This window comes from Anas platyrhynchos, chromosome 21 (assembly GCF_047663525.1).
Source record: "Anas platyrhynchos isolate ZD024472 breed Pekin duck chromosome 21, IASCAAS_PekinDuck_T2T, whole genome shotgun sequence".
Lineage (NCBI taxonomy): Eukaryota > Metazoa > Chordata > Aves > Anseriformes > Anatidae > Anas > Anas platyrhynchos.
Window position 1 is genome coordinate 6,611,477 of NC_092607.1, and position 13,050 is coordinate 6,624,526.

Consider the following 13,050-nt stretch of genomic DNA (forward strand, 5'->3'; position numbering starts at 1 on the left):
AATGACTTGTACTACATGCACAATCGGGCAGTTCATTATTGCCAGGGGACTTCAGGCTGGATTTCTGGATGCTGACAGGTCTGCTCACAGCATACAGCATACTTCTTGTGGATGATTTTGGAGGTATGGGTAGAGCTGCCAGCAGGGAGGTGACATTGATCCCTGTGGAGATGGCCCACAAAAAGCCAGCGAGGTACTGCAGTTCAGCACGAGCCCTACTCTGAAAAGCAGTGTGGTACCAAGGCTGCCTACATCGCTTTTGCCAGCAGTCGACTGGCTCTGAGGAGCTCGGAGTTCAGTGGGATTTCAGGTGTACAATTTTGTCCAATGTTGTTTACGGCTCCTTACTGTCATGTTGGGGCTTCTGGGGCAGGAATGAAGCAGCTGTGGATACACATCACTCTTTGTAAGCCCTTGTTTCCACATCCAGCTGGCCATCTTGGGCCAGAAGATGTAGGCCTGAGAGTTTTCTTGGTAGTTGTATTAGTTCTGTGAATAAAATCCTGTAATCGCCCTCACGTTTGGGAGACGCGGGTAATCAATGATTAACTAAATATGCTTGAAATAACTTTCTGTTGTAAATAATGAAAGTCCAAACCATTTTGTTAAAGCTCGCTTCTCCAAATAACACAGACTAAAAATAGCTGGTAATTGGAAAGGCAATGCTAGGCTTAGCTTAGGCTCACGGAGAGCTAGCAGTTTCCTGGAGTTGGCAGTAGAAATTATAGGGGAGATCATAGACCCTGCACAGATCCGTACATGTGATTGATTTTAAAGACAGCAAACAGTTGGCAAAGGTGGAATAAAAAAAGAAATGTGTGATGTAGAGCTCTCCCGAATTTGGGAAAAAATTGTTAAGAACAACACCGCCAAAACTGATGAGGGTGTTCAGTGGCCAGAAGAGCGGTTCCTGTCCGTGGGGAGCCCACAAGCACACTCAGTGCGGGTCTGGGGCTCGGGGTGCTGAAGCTGAGGCCAAGTGGGAGATCAGTAATTACCTGTGTGTGCACCAGCAGAAGTCCAAGTTACCTGTCTCCAGTGTGAGCTGCCTGATGAAACTAGTGCCCGGGGCAGGGCAGCGCTGGGCGGGATGTCTGGGGACAGCCGCTGCCACCCTGGTGCCGGCAGGTTCTCCTCAGACAAGGAAGGCACTGCTTAACTAATGCAGGGTCATAATAATAGGAAAGGAGAGGAAAAAAAAGCGGCTGTGAAAACAGATGGATGAAGAAGCTCTGCTTCTTTTATTGTTCATAGTCTGTAAACAGCAAGCTGTCATTTTAAAAGAAAAGAATAAAGTCATTTGGCCTTTTAGGTTGTGAAGATGCAGCTGTCACATAAACATATGTCCTGCTGCCCTCCTAGCCCTTGTCTGCAGAAAATTGTTCCCATCCAAACACTAAAGAGACAGAGGCAGAACTTGTCTTATTATCATCCTGTGCACTTCAGTGAAAGGTGCATTTAGGAACCTAAGTAATTAGTAAATGGCATCAGCTCCCTTTCTTTGAAATGGAAAAAAAAAAAAAAACAAGCTGCATTAAAGGACTGAAAATTCAGAGTGATGCTAAAGCAGGCTCGTGGCATGTAGATGTGAGTGTCTGTGTGTGCTGCTGACAAAGACTGCTTACCCGGCTTCTCAGCACCACTTATGTCTTCTTCAGAGTCTTCAGCTCATCCTAACAGTAGGTCCAGGTCTGCCCTGCAGGAACAAGCCACCAGCACTTCCAAACACAGTCTTCATCTGCTGTGTGTCCATGGTACATGCACTCAAAAATTTAGGGTTCAGCCTTGAGTACAGGCACATTACAATCATGTTTTGTTCATATTAAAGTAAGTTGCAGATAACTAACCTATATAACTATGTTACAGTAAGCATACAGATAGCTGTAATGTGCAGGCAGCTTTCTGGATGTGAAGCAAGTTGGAAAAATGAAGGTCGGATCAAGAGACGTAGGTTGTATCCACGCAGGTGGAAATGAAATTGTTTTCTAATTCCAGGATTTCAGTTAAAATATGCTTGCATTGTTCACTTACTGCTTGAAAATAAAATGTCTGAGATTCCATAACCTGTCAGTGCCGTAGAGTCAAAGTAGCAGTGATACTGGGACCTTAATTTGCATTATTCCTGTGACTTAACCCATAATACAAAGCAGGTGTCTTGTTCCAGATATGTGGGATCTTGGGTCATCATTGAGATGGTTGTAGGCATGAGGTCTTGTAAAACTTCTGTGATATAATAAAATGGGATTTATGTATCCAAATGCTTGAAAGAACATACGGATACAATCAGGAGACTGAAATTTGGGGAAAATTTTTTATTATCCCTTTATCATTATTTATCGCATAATGGCTTTAAGCCATCTGGATGGATTATTTATTCCTGTTTTGCCATTGGCTAAACAGAAGCATCTTTACTGTGAAGAGGTAAACACCTTGTCTGAATCAAGAGGAGTTTTTCAGAAAACAGATGTGATTATGGGAAAATGGTTTTTACTGTTTTGAGATAAAAATGTGTTCTGTTTATTGGCAAAAAGAGTTCAGACAGACAATTTTCAATACCAATCAAAGAAAAATACAGTAAACGGAAAGAGATCTCATTTTTTGTGAGACACCAAAGAGGTGAGCAGTGGGTTGATCAATGAGGTGGTCAATGGGAATCAAAGGAATAATCAGCCTAATCAGGATTATGGGCTGAGCTCCCTTCTTCAGACTTGGCATCCCTGGTAGCTGGACGCCTGGTGTCTGTGCAGGTTTCTTTTATGTTTTCCTTCTCAGAAGACACAATTTGAAATAAATTTCTGAAGTCCAGATGTCTTGTTCCTCTGGCGATTGATTACCCTTGCTTTTGGCAGTGCCAGATCACTGTCTTCTAATAACTGCGATTAGCTCTGCTAAATACAGCAATTAGTAGATGTAAATGCAAACAGAACACACTGCATCCTGTCTGCTCAAATTAGCCTGTGGGAGGGTAATGTGCAGGAATATGCACGTGCTCAAATGAGATCGGTTACAGCATCATTGACGAGATTTCATTTTTTGTTTTCTCACCTTTTTTTCTCTCAGCATTGACGAGTTTCTCCAGCTTTTTGTTGCCCTTTGAAGCTAGCAGAACTCAATAGATACACAAGAAAATTGTCCACAACACAATGTGTGCAAGTGCCTACCGACTCTTAGACAGCAAAAAAACAAAAATGCTATCTTGGTATTTATTATATTTATTTTATTTTTCATTACTGATTTTCCAGGTCATCTTTACTCAGATTGCAAAGTACATCAGATCTGTCTTCTGATTCCCAGCATTATTTGCTGAGGCTGTGCTCTGAAAATAAAGCTGTGTTTTTCCCGCTTCATATAACATCACTAGTAATAAAGATTTTTTGATTTCCAGAATAGCTTGCATTTCAGGCTGGTTCTACACGAGGCAGAGATGAACGTGGAGCGAAGTTGTACAGCCGTGTTGATGTTGCAGTGTCAACAGCTGCACAGGGTGTGTAGAGGAGCTCTTTTTGAGGGAGGAGAGAGGTCAGTGCCCCAAAGAGACGCCTCCAGTTTGCTGGGACAAACAATAACTCGGTGCCTCACTGAGGGCTGTGTGGCTGCGAAAGAACATTTGTGAGGCTGATTTTTGCGAGGAGGGCATGAAAAGAGGTCAGAGGAAATTGGTCTTGTGTTCCCCAGCGTGTGGGTCCTGCACTTTTCCAGTCCTGTACGCAATGTGAGTGTGGGGAAGCAGCACGCTGGGACTGCCCGTTCCTGCTGGAGCTGAGGAGGGCCTGCTGCAGGGGGAGCAGCTTCCCTCTATGCAAGAGCAAATTCAGACTTCACGGTCTTCATCTTCCTGCTTGAGGCTGGAACAAGGTGCTCAGCAGTGCACTTGCACCATGTTGTTCCCAGGGCCCAGACAGTATCCATATTAATGTAGTATTGTTCCATACGGTAATTTCTGCGGTATTCATTACACCTGAGACATGTACAGGAGCATGTAAAGGCATAAAGTGCTAAGAAAACCCAGCAGCAGATTCCTGCCTGACAAAGTCAGGTTTTTATCCAAAGTAACACGCTAAGATGGCAATGGTGCATTGGACGGAAGCAATCCGTGCTAGTAAGCAATGCAGGATGGGGAATTTGGGATACCAGAAAGGATTTATTTTCAGTGGAGATGGCCCGAGAAGGCTGCTGAATTTGAGCTTTTAGTTAAGCCAAATAATACAGTGTTGCTGTTCAGATCCAAGCTCCTGTTTACACAGATCTGCGAACTCTGAGGTGGATTGCACAAAAGCGTTGGGTTTTATCCCAGCTCTGCAATGAAAAACTGCAGTGGTCGGGGTTGTGTTTGAATGGCTCATTTGGCAGAACTAGCCATACAACATGCTGTTTTGCTTCACATACATATCAGAGAGCTGAAATATTCAAATGACTGTTTAGGTGTCTGTTTGCCATGTGTTTAAATAAATACCCAATTTGCAGTAATGGTGCATGAAAATTAGATGTACAGATGCATGTGCTTTTGACCCAAAGCTTGTCTGCCTATTATAGACCAGGTCATTTAGCTGGTAAATTCTATTAGTTAATCAGGCAGTTATGCAGGACCCATCACTCACACTGAGTGTGGAAACACGTGTCACTCTAACTTCCCAACAGCTAGAGAAGCAGCTGCATGCGAGTCCATTAGGACGGAGTATTTTCTGCAACTCAAACTGTTGGTGGTATTTTCAGAGATGAAGTATTATAAAAATGCTTATTTGTTTTCGTACCTTTATATTAGGAATGTGTGTTTGTAGCAGATGGACAAATTACACACCTTGATGTTTTCCTTTTTCTATTTTTTTTTATTTTCAGGAAACAAAAATCAACTGTGTCCGGCTGGCAACAAAAGGTACGTGGGTCTCTTTTTTTTCTGCAAAGCACAATGCCAGCAATATAAAAGCTGCAGTGGTGACACGACTTGATTACAGTTACTATTCATGGAGGAAGCCTATTATTATTATTATTATCGTTATTTATTATTATCGTTATTTTATTTTTGAAGGAAGATACTGAAGACCGAATATGTTTCCAGAGCCACTTCACTATATGTGTAAACCCTGTTATTTCTGAAGACAGGGTATCTCTCTCTGTCTCTCCGTGGTTCCTCCTTTCCCTTGTTCTATCGACAGCTTTCCTGCCCTGAGGACCATTCTTGCTATTGGCAGAATGTGACTGAAAAAGCTTCCGATTAATTTCGTTTTCTCCGTAACTGCATAAAGTAGATAAGTAAAAGAAGATCTCACGTAAGCCTGACTTTTAATAGGTTTTGAAAATCCTGACCTTGAACACAGCAGGGCACAATTCTTATATCACACCATTTTCATGGTATAATTCAGCGAACTCATAGAGCACATTTCTTATTTTCGTTGCATTACGTTCAGAATAGACCTAGCGTTATCACTGAGCAAACCAGATACAAATGATTTGGCAAAATGTTGTTAAGATGCAATGCTTTGATCCCCAGGCTGCTTCATAAGGTGTAGCTCTTGGGGGACCAATGATGACAATGTCTGGGTTACTTCTTGGAGTTTAGAGATGCTTTTAACAACTCTTCTAAGGACTTCAAAATCACCCCAGGGAACACTTTGCCAGCAAAGGTGTCGGTAAGGCAATTTACTTGTAACACAAACAGAGTAGCTGTAAAAAGACTTCCTCAACACATATCAAGTCTCAAAATGAGTTGTAAGGAAATTATAGGATAATTACCATGGGCCATGCTAGAGGGAGCTCTCCATTTCCCAAACTTGGGAATGTATCTTGTGCTCTCACTTTGTTGTAATGCGGAAGAACCATTACTGCCTGGGGAGTATTTCTAGAGTAAAAAATAAATAAAAATGGACAGGAACCCATGGCCCTTTTCCCTAGGAGGCACTACCCTATTTCACCCTCCACCCTTCATTCTTCTCACTCCTGCCTCGTTGCAATAACAGGAGTCAATTTTAGGTAATTTCCCCCGTTGATTTCTACTTCAGCACTTACTGAGGAGTTGGGAGGGATTAAAGGAGCCCCAGCTAACAGCTGCTGGGTAGCAACAGGGCATTTTCTGTCTTGATGTGGAGCCACTGCCCAGTAGTGCACTCCTGAAGGCAGCACATTGGGGTGCAGGCACTGCGTGGGGTTCCCACCTGCGCAGCTGCAGTCGGTGCTCAGACCTGCTCTGCAGCCGGGGAGGGCTGTAAGCGGTGTCACCACTGAAAGCTAAGGAGAATGAGCAATTTCTGCCCTCTCTCCCTTTCATTTATGGCTCTGGGGTCCCTCTATCCTCTTGTTGCTTCCTCTTTAGAAGTTCCTCATAGAATTTTCCTTTAATTCATTTCTCTGGGTTACAGACATTCTGTGTGTCTCAGTCTCCTGCCCATTCCCCCTTGGGTTTTCTGGTCTATGGGTAGTGGTGTGACCATTTGGGGTGTCTTCTTTTGGCTTTCTGGTGGTAGAAAGATAAAGAGCAGGAGTGGGTAAAGTCTGGGTAAAAAGAGTCTGCCCAGGGTTTTCCCAGAGCATGCCTGAAGGTCTCTTCGTGAGCTCAGAGAAACTGGATTAATTCATTTTTAGAAACCTTTAACTTCTCCCACTTCAGTGGTTGCTATTTTTGGAGCTGGTGGATGAATATTGTCATCTTAACAGAAAAGATATTCACTTTATGATTATTGTTCAAATTAAAAAACAAAACAAAACAAACAAACAAAAAAAAAAAAACACTACATAGCTTGATAGCTTGAGAAGTTCCATTTTTAAGCCATCTTTTGATTCTCAGTGTCTGATTTGGGTACTTCAAACAAGGCTCACATAAGTGTTTGACCCTGAACTGACTTCTGCTAATGGATTTAATTTTCATTAACCTGTTAGGTCACGAAGAAGAGTCAGCAAGCTACCCTTATTCTATTGTTTCTGAAAGATGGCTCCTTTTAAAAAAAGATCTCTTACTAATATTAATTTGATAAGAAAAATAAGAGAGCTGGGTAGAGCCTGATACCTAGAATTTTTTGGTGATCTTATTCTTTAGCATTTTTCTTGATTGACACGAGTGGGAAAGGACAAAAAAATACAGTAGCTCTAGTGTTTATTACTGTCCTGATGAATGTGGCTTTTGATTTATAGGCACGTCCTGTTTCTTTATATGTGGAGTGTGGAAAATTCTGTAGAAATCTCCACACTCCCTGTCCTTGCTCTGAGTGTGGCAATTTTGTATTTCTTAATGTCTGACCATTAACACGGACACTGGAATGTAGCTGTGGCTAATTTTATGCCAGTTTTGGCTTTCCAAACGTACAGTGCTGGCTGCAGCACTCAAACAACATAGCACCACAGGCAGATTTATAGCCTTAATAATTTAACAACCCATTAACCGTCCTTTGCTGGCAGCTGAACAGTAGCTAAACAATGGTTCTGTGGTTTGTGGATTTTCCATAATTTAAAATTTTTATATGTCATGGGGCTGTATTCCATCCTTGTATCAGCTCTTTATGAACAGAAGGACTCGGCCACTCAGCATCCAAACCCTGTAGAGGGGTTTGTATCTGCCCCATCTCTACGGGGGTGGAGAAACAGGAACTCACAGAGCTATCATTACACCGTGATGTGACCAAAGACTGAGAGTGGGGATGTTCTAGCTGACCTACTCTGTCATGATGTCTTCTGTCTGCTCATTAGGCTGATTATCTTTAATAGCACTGCCCTGTATTTACCTTCATTTGCATTGCTGTCTCTGAGGATGGAACGAGCGACCCTGTGTTCTCCCCTGAACAGAATGATCAGAGCTGCTAGCAAAGATCCCACTGTGGTGTCTTCAGTAAGAGGCAAGAAGAAGAAACTTTTTGGAGTTAGGCTGAAATTAGCTGGGCTAATCTCAGCATTGACAGCTTTAAAGGTCCACTTGGACTTTGTACAAGAGAAAATGAATAGTGGGTTTTTTTGTTTGTTTGTTTTTCAAATAAATGGAAGAAAATAGATGCATACTACAGACTAAAAGTTAATTTCTGGCTACTGGCATAATATTTTCCATTCCTAGAGATTTGACACCCCAGTAGCTCCATTAGTGTTAGTGAAATGGGTTCTGATTCACACCAGTAACAGGAAGATAAGAATCAAGTCACGTTTAAGCGTGGCAAGTATTCTCCTGAAGTGCTGGATTAGCAAGGGCTGGAAACATGAGTGTGGGAGTAATTAAGCAATAAAAAGTGTTAGGCAGTGTGGTACTGGGGGATTGCAACACATCTTGGGTGTTGCTGCAAGGCACCTGCTCAGAAGCTGAGGAGCTTTAATTACTCGAGAAGCGCGTGAGGCTGTTCTGTTGTCGCTACTTCAGCAGGCTGAGAGGCAATTTGCTTTGTATGTCCCATTGCCTCAAGACCAATAAAATGGATTTAGACAACTCTTTCAAAAAACGTTCTAGTCCATTAGAGAGTTTTTGGATGTTTCCCACTTTGTCCTCCTCCTGTTTTGTGTTGCTGAGATGTCATTTTCACCATAGACTGCTTACATCAAGCCCTGCTCAGCCCAGCTTGGCTCCACACAGGAGCTACTTCTCATCTGTCATGGGGTACCCTCTTCTGCAGGTTTTTCCAGTGTGCTGCTCCTTGTTAGATGAACTTGATCCTCCTGGTCCCAAGAAAGATCTCTCACATCTTGGTGTGTTGGCTTCAGTGTCAGGGAGGGTGTCAGCGTTTCAGAGCACGAGGTCGTGGCACCAGTGGTGCACCTGCAGAGCAGAGCTGGTGGGTGCCCAGGCAGGCAGGTGCGTGGATTGAGCTCATGTCCTCCTGTCGGGCATCTCGGTACGAGTGGCTGATGTCAGTGGAAGGGGCCAGTGGCAGAAACTTGTCATCAGCCTTTGCTGTGGTGACATTTGACAGTCCATCAGAAAGCTCCCTGTGTTTGTCCAGTCTGTGTAACCATTTCATGTTTTACCAGTGAGTTTTCAATCCACAAGCAACATTAACCTTTTGTGTCTACGCATGTGTTTAATTTCAGTTTTGTTGGTCTCAGATTTCTGACCACTTCCAACCATAAACATCTCTCCTCAGACAGGCTCCATCTCTTTGTATATTTTGTATATTACTGGAGCAATGTCATCTTTCATAGCATTAGTCACTTGGATGCATATCATTAGCATAAAACACTCTTTAAAAATAAGCTTATAATTAAATTCCAATTTATTAGCTCTCTGCCATACAATTTGCATTCAACCTGTTTGTTTATTAATTTTGCCATTTGGTTTCCTTGATGGCATTTGTTTTAATACGTCCCATTCTTTCTGAAATAACTTACTTGTTCTCTTTGTTTTAAAACAACATATTTATATTGACACTTTATTAGAGAAAATTGCAACCTCTTACCAAAGAGAGCGATTACCTCTTGTATTCTTAAAGTGCATTAAATTACTTTCACAGTGTAATTGAAACCAAGGCAGAGGGCTCATTAATGGTTCCTTATCTCTTGATATTTATTTCTTCTTTTTTTTTTTTAAATTGTTAGTTCTTGCAAATGGGAGAATGGAAATTTAATAACCGTTATGAGATTTTTTTTCCTTTTTTTTTTTTTTTTTTCTTGTGAATGCTGCCTGGGAACGGTTTTGCTTGTTCTTAGCAGTAATAGGTAGGGAAGAGGTGACCATGCGAAACCCACCCAGCCTCTTGAGCACAGGTGATTATCAGCTCAGGGAAAGGAAGACTGCCGAAACTTCCTGAAGTCTGAGCAGCTTCCTGACTTCTCGTTTCATATTTTGTTTGCACGGGAAAATGCTTTTAGAATTATTAAATCTGTGCTATAAAGGGAGCTTTCCCTTATGCAGCGCTTCTGCACTGATGTGAATCAGATGACACCTGAGCAGAGGGTCAGCTGGGGACCCAGGCTGCACGTAAACCTTCACATGAGCATTTGAGCATGGCTGAAGAGGCCCGGGGATCCTTTTCTGGCCCTCTGCAGAGGCTGAGCATCTCCCTGAGGGTACGTGGGGATGATCTAGCATTTCTGCATCAAAATAGTACTGCGTTTTGTGGGGCTGCTGCTTACACTTAGGCTTCAACAGCCTGGTCCTGCTGTTGAAGAGGTGATGACAGAAGAATGAAGGCTTGATTCTGTAAGTCCTTCTCATACAAGCTTCTGCAGGAATCAGAGACCTTGTGGAATTGAGCCTCAGTAGCATGGTATAAAGCTCATTCACAGAAATGGAGATGCTCAGAGCTTCTCGAGGGTTTTGCAATTTGAACTTGATGATCTGTGTGTCCTAAACGTGTCTCGTAGTGCGTAACACTGGAACCAGTACCACTGCTTCACCCCAGAAAATGTCAGTCTAGAAGAGAAACACATCAGCTTGCAGAAACAGTTTCTGCTGCTTTAACTTGATAGGCATAGGATGACCTGCTGGGACATTGTGGAGTTAGGTGTGATTAATGTAAAGGGATGGGAAAGGAGGGGTATTTTTTCAGTTTTCGGATGGATTAAGTTTTTGTATGAATGTTCCTACTCCAGTGCTGCATGGTTATCCCTCTGTATATGTACACATGTGTATGACTTTATTACTCCACAATTAATTTACACATAAGGGTGGCTGCGATGATAATGGGGCAAAAAAGGTACTGGGATTACTCTGAAATTCAATTGGTTTTAAGATTAAGATAAATAGTCCAGCTTTTTTTTTTTTTTTTTGTAGTGGATTAACACCGGCAAAAGGGAACTGCCTTGACAATGAGTGTGCAGCAATCTTGAGACCTTGGACATGAGCCCGAGTCTGAAATGTGACCAATGAAATCACAGAGGAATAAAAGTGCAAAAAATTGGAAAAAAAAAATCCTACTGTACCCAATTTTGCTGCATATGAAAGCTGTTTCTTAGTAGCTTTTGTTCCCTCAAATTTGAGGGCTCGATTTTTTTTTTTTCTGAAATATATTCTAGTTTTGTAGACAGATAATATATTTTTTAAACAGATCTAATCCCACTTCAAATCTGTTTGTTATTGCATTTTATCTTTTGATACACTGGAATGTTATTCCTCTGACAGGTTTATTCTGTTTTGTGCTATTTATTTCAGAGAGTTTCATCACACTTTTTAAGTTGGAGGCATGAAAATGTCTTTTTTTTCTGTAACCCTGAACAAGTTTCAGCCTTCTAAAAGTTATTTTTTTAGCATAAGTTCATGTATCACTCTAATTAATTGTTAATAACAGACACACTTATGTTGCTCTTACTGAAAAATATTCCCTGCTGGGAAGACAAATCAAACTTCCTGGCATTTTGATGCCCATTCAACTAGTGAGCATCTTTATTTTCATCAGATTTGGTACCAAGACTGACACAGAGGGATTTAAAATTTCTGTTCTGGGGGCATCCTTAACCCAGGGAGCTAATGAACCAACTTCACTTAATGAGTGAAGAAGCTGGTGCAGAACTGGATGAGGCCACAAGTGAGCTGAGCCTGGTAACTGCGGCCCAGTTTCTTGAGGACGTTGTCTGTTCCAGAGCTCTGCTGTGCTGTCAGACCCCAAAACTAGGGCTCCACGATTAAACAGTGGGAATGGAGAGGCTGAAAGACAGGCACGATGTTTAAGGTAAGATTTGGGACAGATTAGCAACAGCAGACTGTGGAAAACATTGCCTCTGTAATTGAAAGTGTCCACTGCTGGGAGATACTCGGAGCTGTTCCAGCAAAGAAGGGTTTTCAGGATAAAAGTGGTTATTGTAGCAGGAGCCAAGTCCTCCTGGAATCAGCGCAGGCATGGATTTACCTGGGGTGCCCTGGGGGCTGTTGTCCCCTTTCAGCAGGACTGCCTGGTGAGAAGGGATGCTGAGAGCCCTGTGTGGTGGTTGTGGCTGGTGCTGGGCAGGCAATCAAACCTTTGTTTGCAGCTGAACCACCAGCCAGGCAAAAGAGGAGAAAAAGGTATTAAAAATGGGCAGAAAAAGCTGTGCATTAAAACCAGAAGTGACGGGCAAATCAGTAAGGGTTTGGTTTGGTTTTAAACACAGGAAGCAATGGGTGATGACTTGCTTGTGAAATTCGGGTATTTTTTCCCTCTCTGTCTGAATGTTCCCTGAAACTCCCTGCACAGGGCCAGAGTGATGGGCTGGAGGTGGGGGAGCTGAGCACAAAGGAACATGAGGGCCTTGTTTCAGAGGACAACGGTGTTGCACGTTCCTAACCCTCATGTGTTTCCAGCACCTTAGTGGGGTGGTTGGTATTTCTTCTGCATTTCCCTCTATGTGGAGGTGCTTTGGAAGCAGCTGAAGCATGACATGAACAGCGACTGCTGCTCAGGTAGTGTGGATCATTTAAAAAGGTTTTCATGAGCAATTATTATTGTCAGTGTCCTTAAATAGCATTTTCAAAGGCATGACAAACCCAAGGCTATTACAATTAGATTATGTTTCTTTTTCCTTAAATAGATTTCTCAGCCCGTGTTCAGAATCAGGTTATTATTAATGCAGTAGCTTCTCAGTTTCTTCCAGGAACTGGACACTTAAAAAAACTACATGGTAGCATGAGGACAGGTGACAATGCCATAAAAGTGGTGTGTGTGGAACAGACCATTTCTTAACACCACTGTAGACAGAAAATAAAAATCTTCATTCAAGACATGTCTGAAAGTGCAGCTTCAACTCGGCAAAGTACAGAAGGTTTCCCGGTGTTTCATGCAGCACACGTAGAGTGTGTATATGCAGACTCCCTAATGCATTGCCTACACGACTCCCTTTTTACTGTAAAACGGCGAGTATCCTCCTTTGCATGCTGCTCAGCCTGCTTGCGGGTGAGGTGTTATCAGCACAGGTTTTGTAGGCCACCGTGGTGCTTAAAGCACCTTTGACCAGCCGGGCTCAGAGGTGGCCCGATTTCAGCGTTCATTATATACCCACCTCTGGACTTTGCTCGCTGTTTTTGTAATTTCTGCAGCTGGTCTGGCTGTGGATTTTTAATGATCACCATGATGAGAGCAGAGTAGGTGCTTAACGGGAACTGGCTGGTGCAAAGGTTAATTAGTTGTTATTCGTGGAGTGTGATGTCTGTTACACATCCGTGGCATCGTCATGCAC

The 13,050-nt window shown here is 42.6% G+C and overlaps 1 protein-coding gene across 15 annotated transcripts in view; it reads left to right on the top strand.

Moving 5' to 3' along the window:
- Positions 1 to 13,050, top strand: part of PTPRT (protein tyrosine phosphatase receptor type T) — a 449,634-nt gene that overhangs the window by 354,152 nt on the left and 82,432 nt on the right. For all 15 annotated transcript variants that reach the window (XM_038166116.2, XM_072026287.1, XM_072026288.1 and 12 more), the window contains exon 13: positions 4,837 to 4,873. In XM_038166116.2, the coding sequence (XP_038022044.1) occupies positions 4,837 to 4,873 (37 nt within the window). The remainder of the gene's footprint in view (positions 1 to 4,836; positions 4,874 to 13,050) is intronic.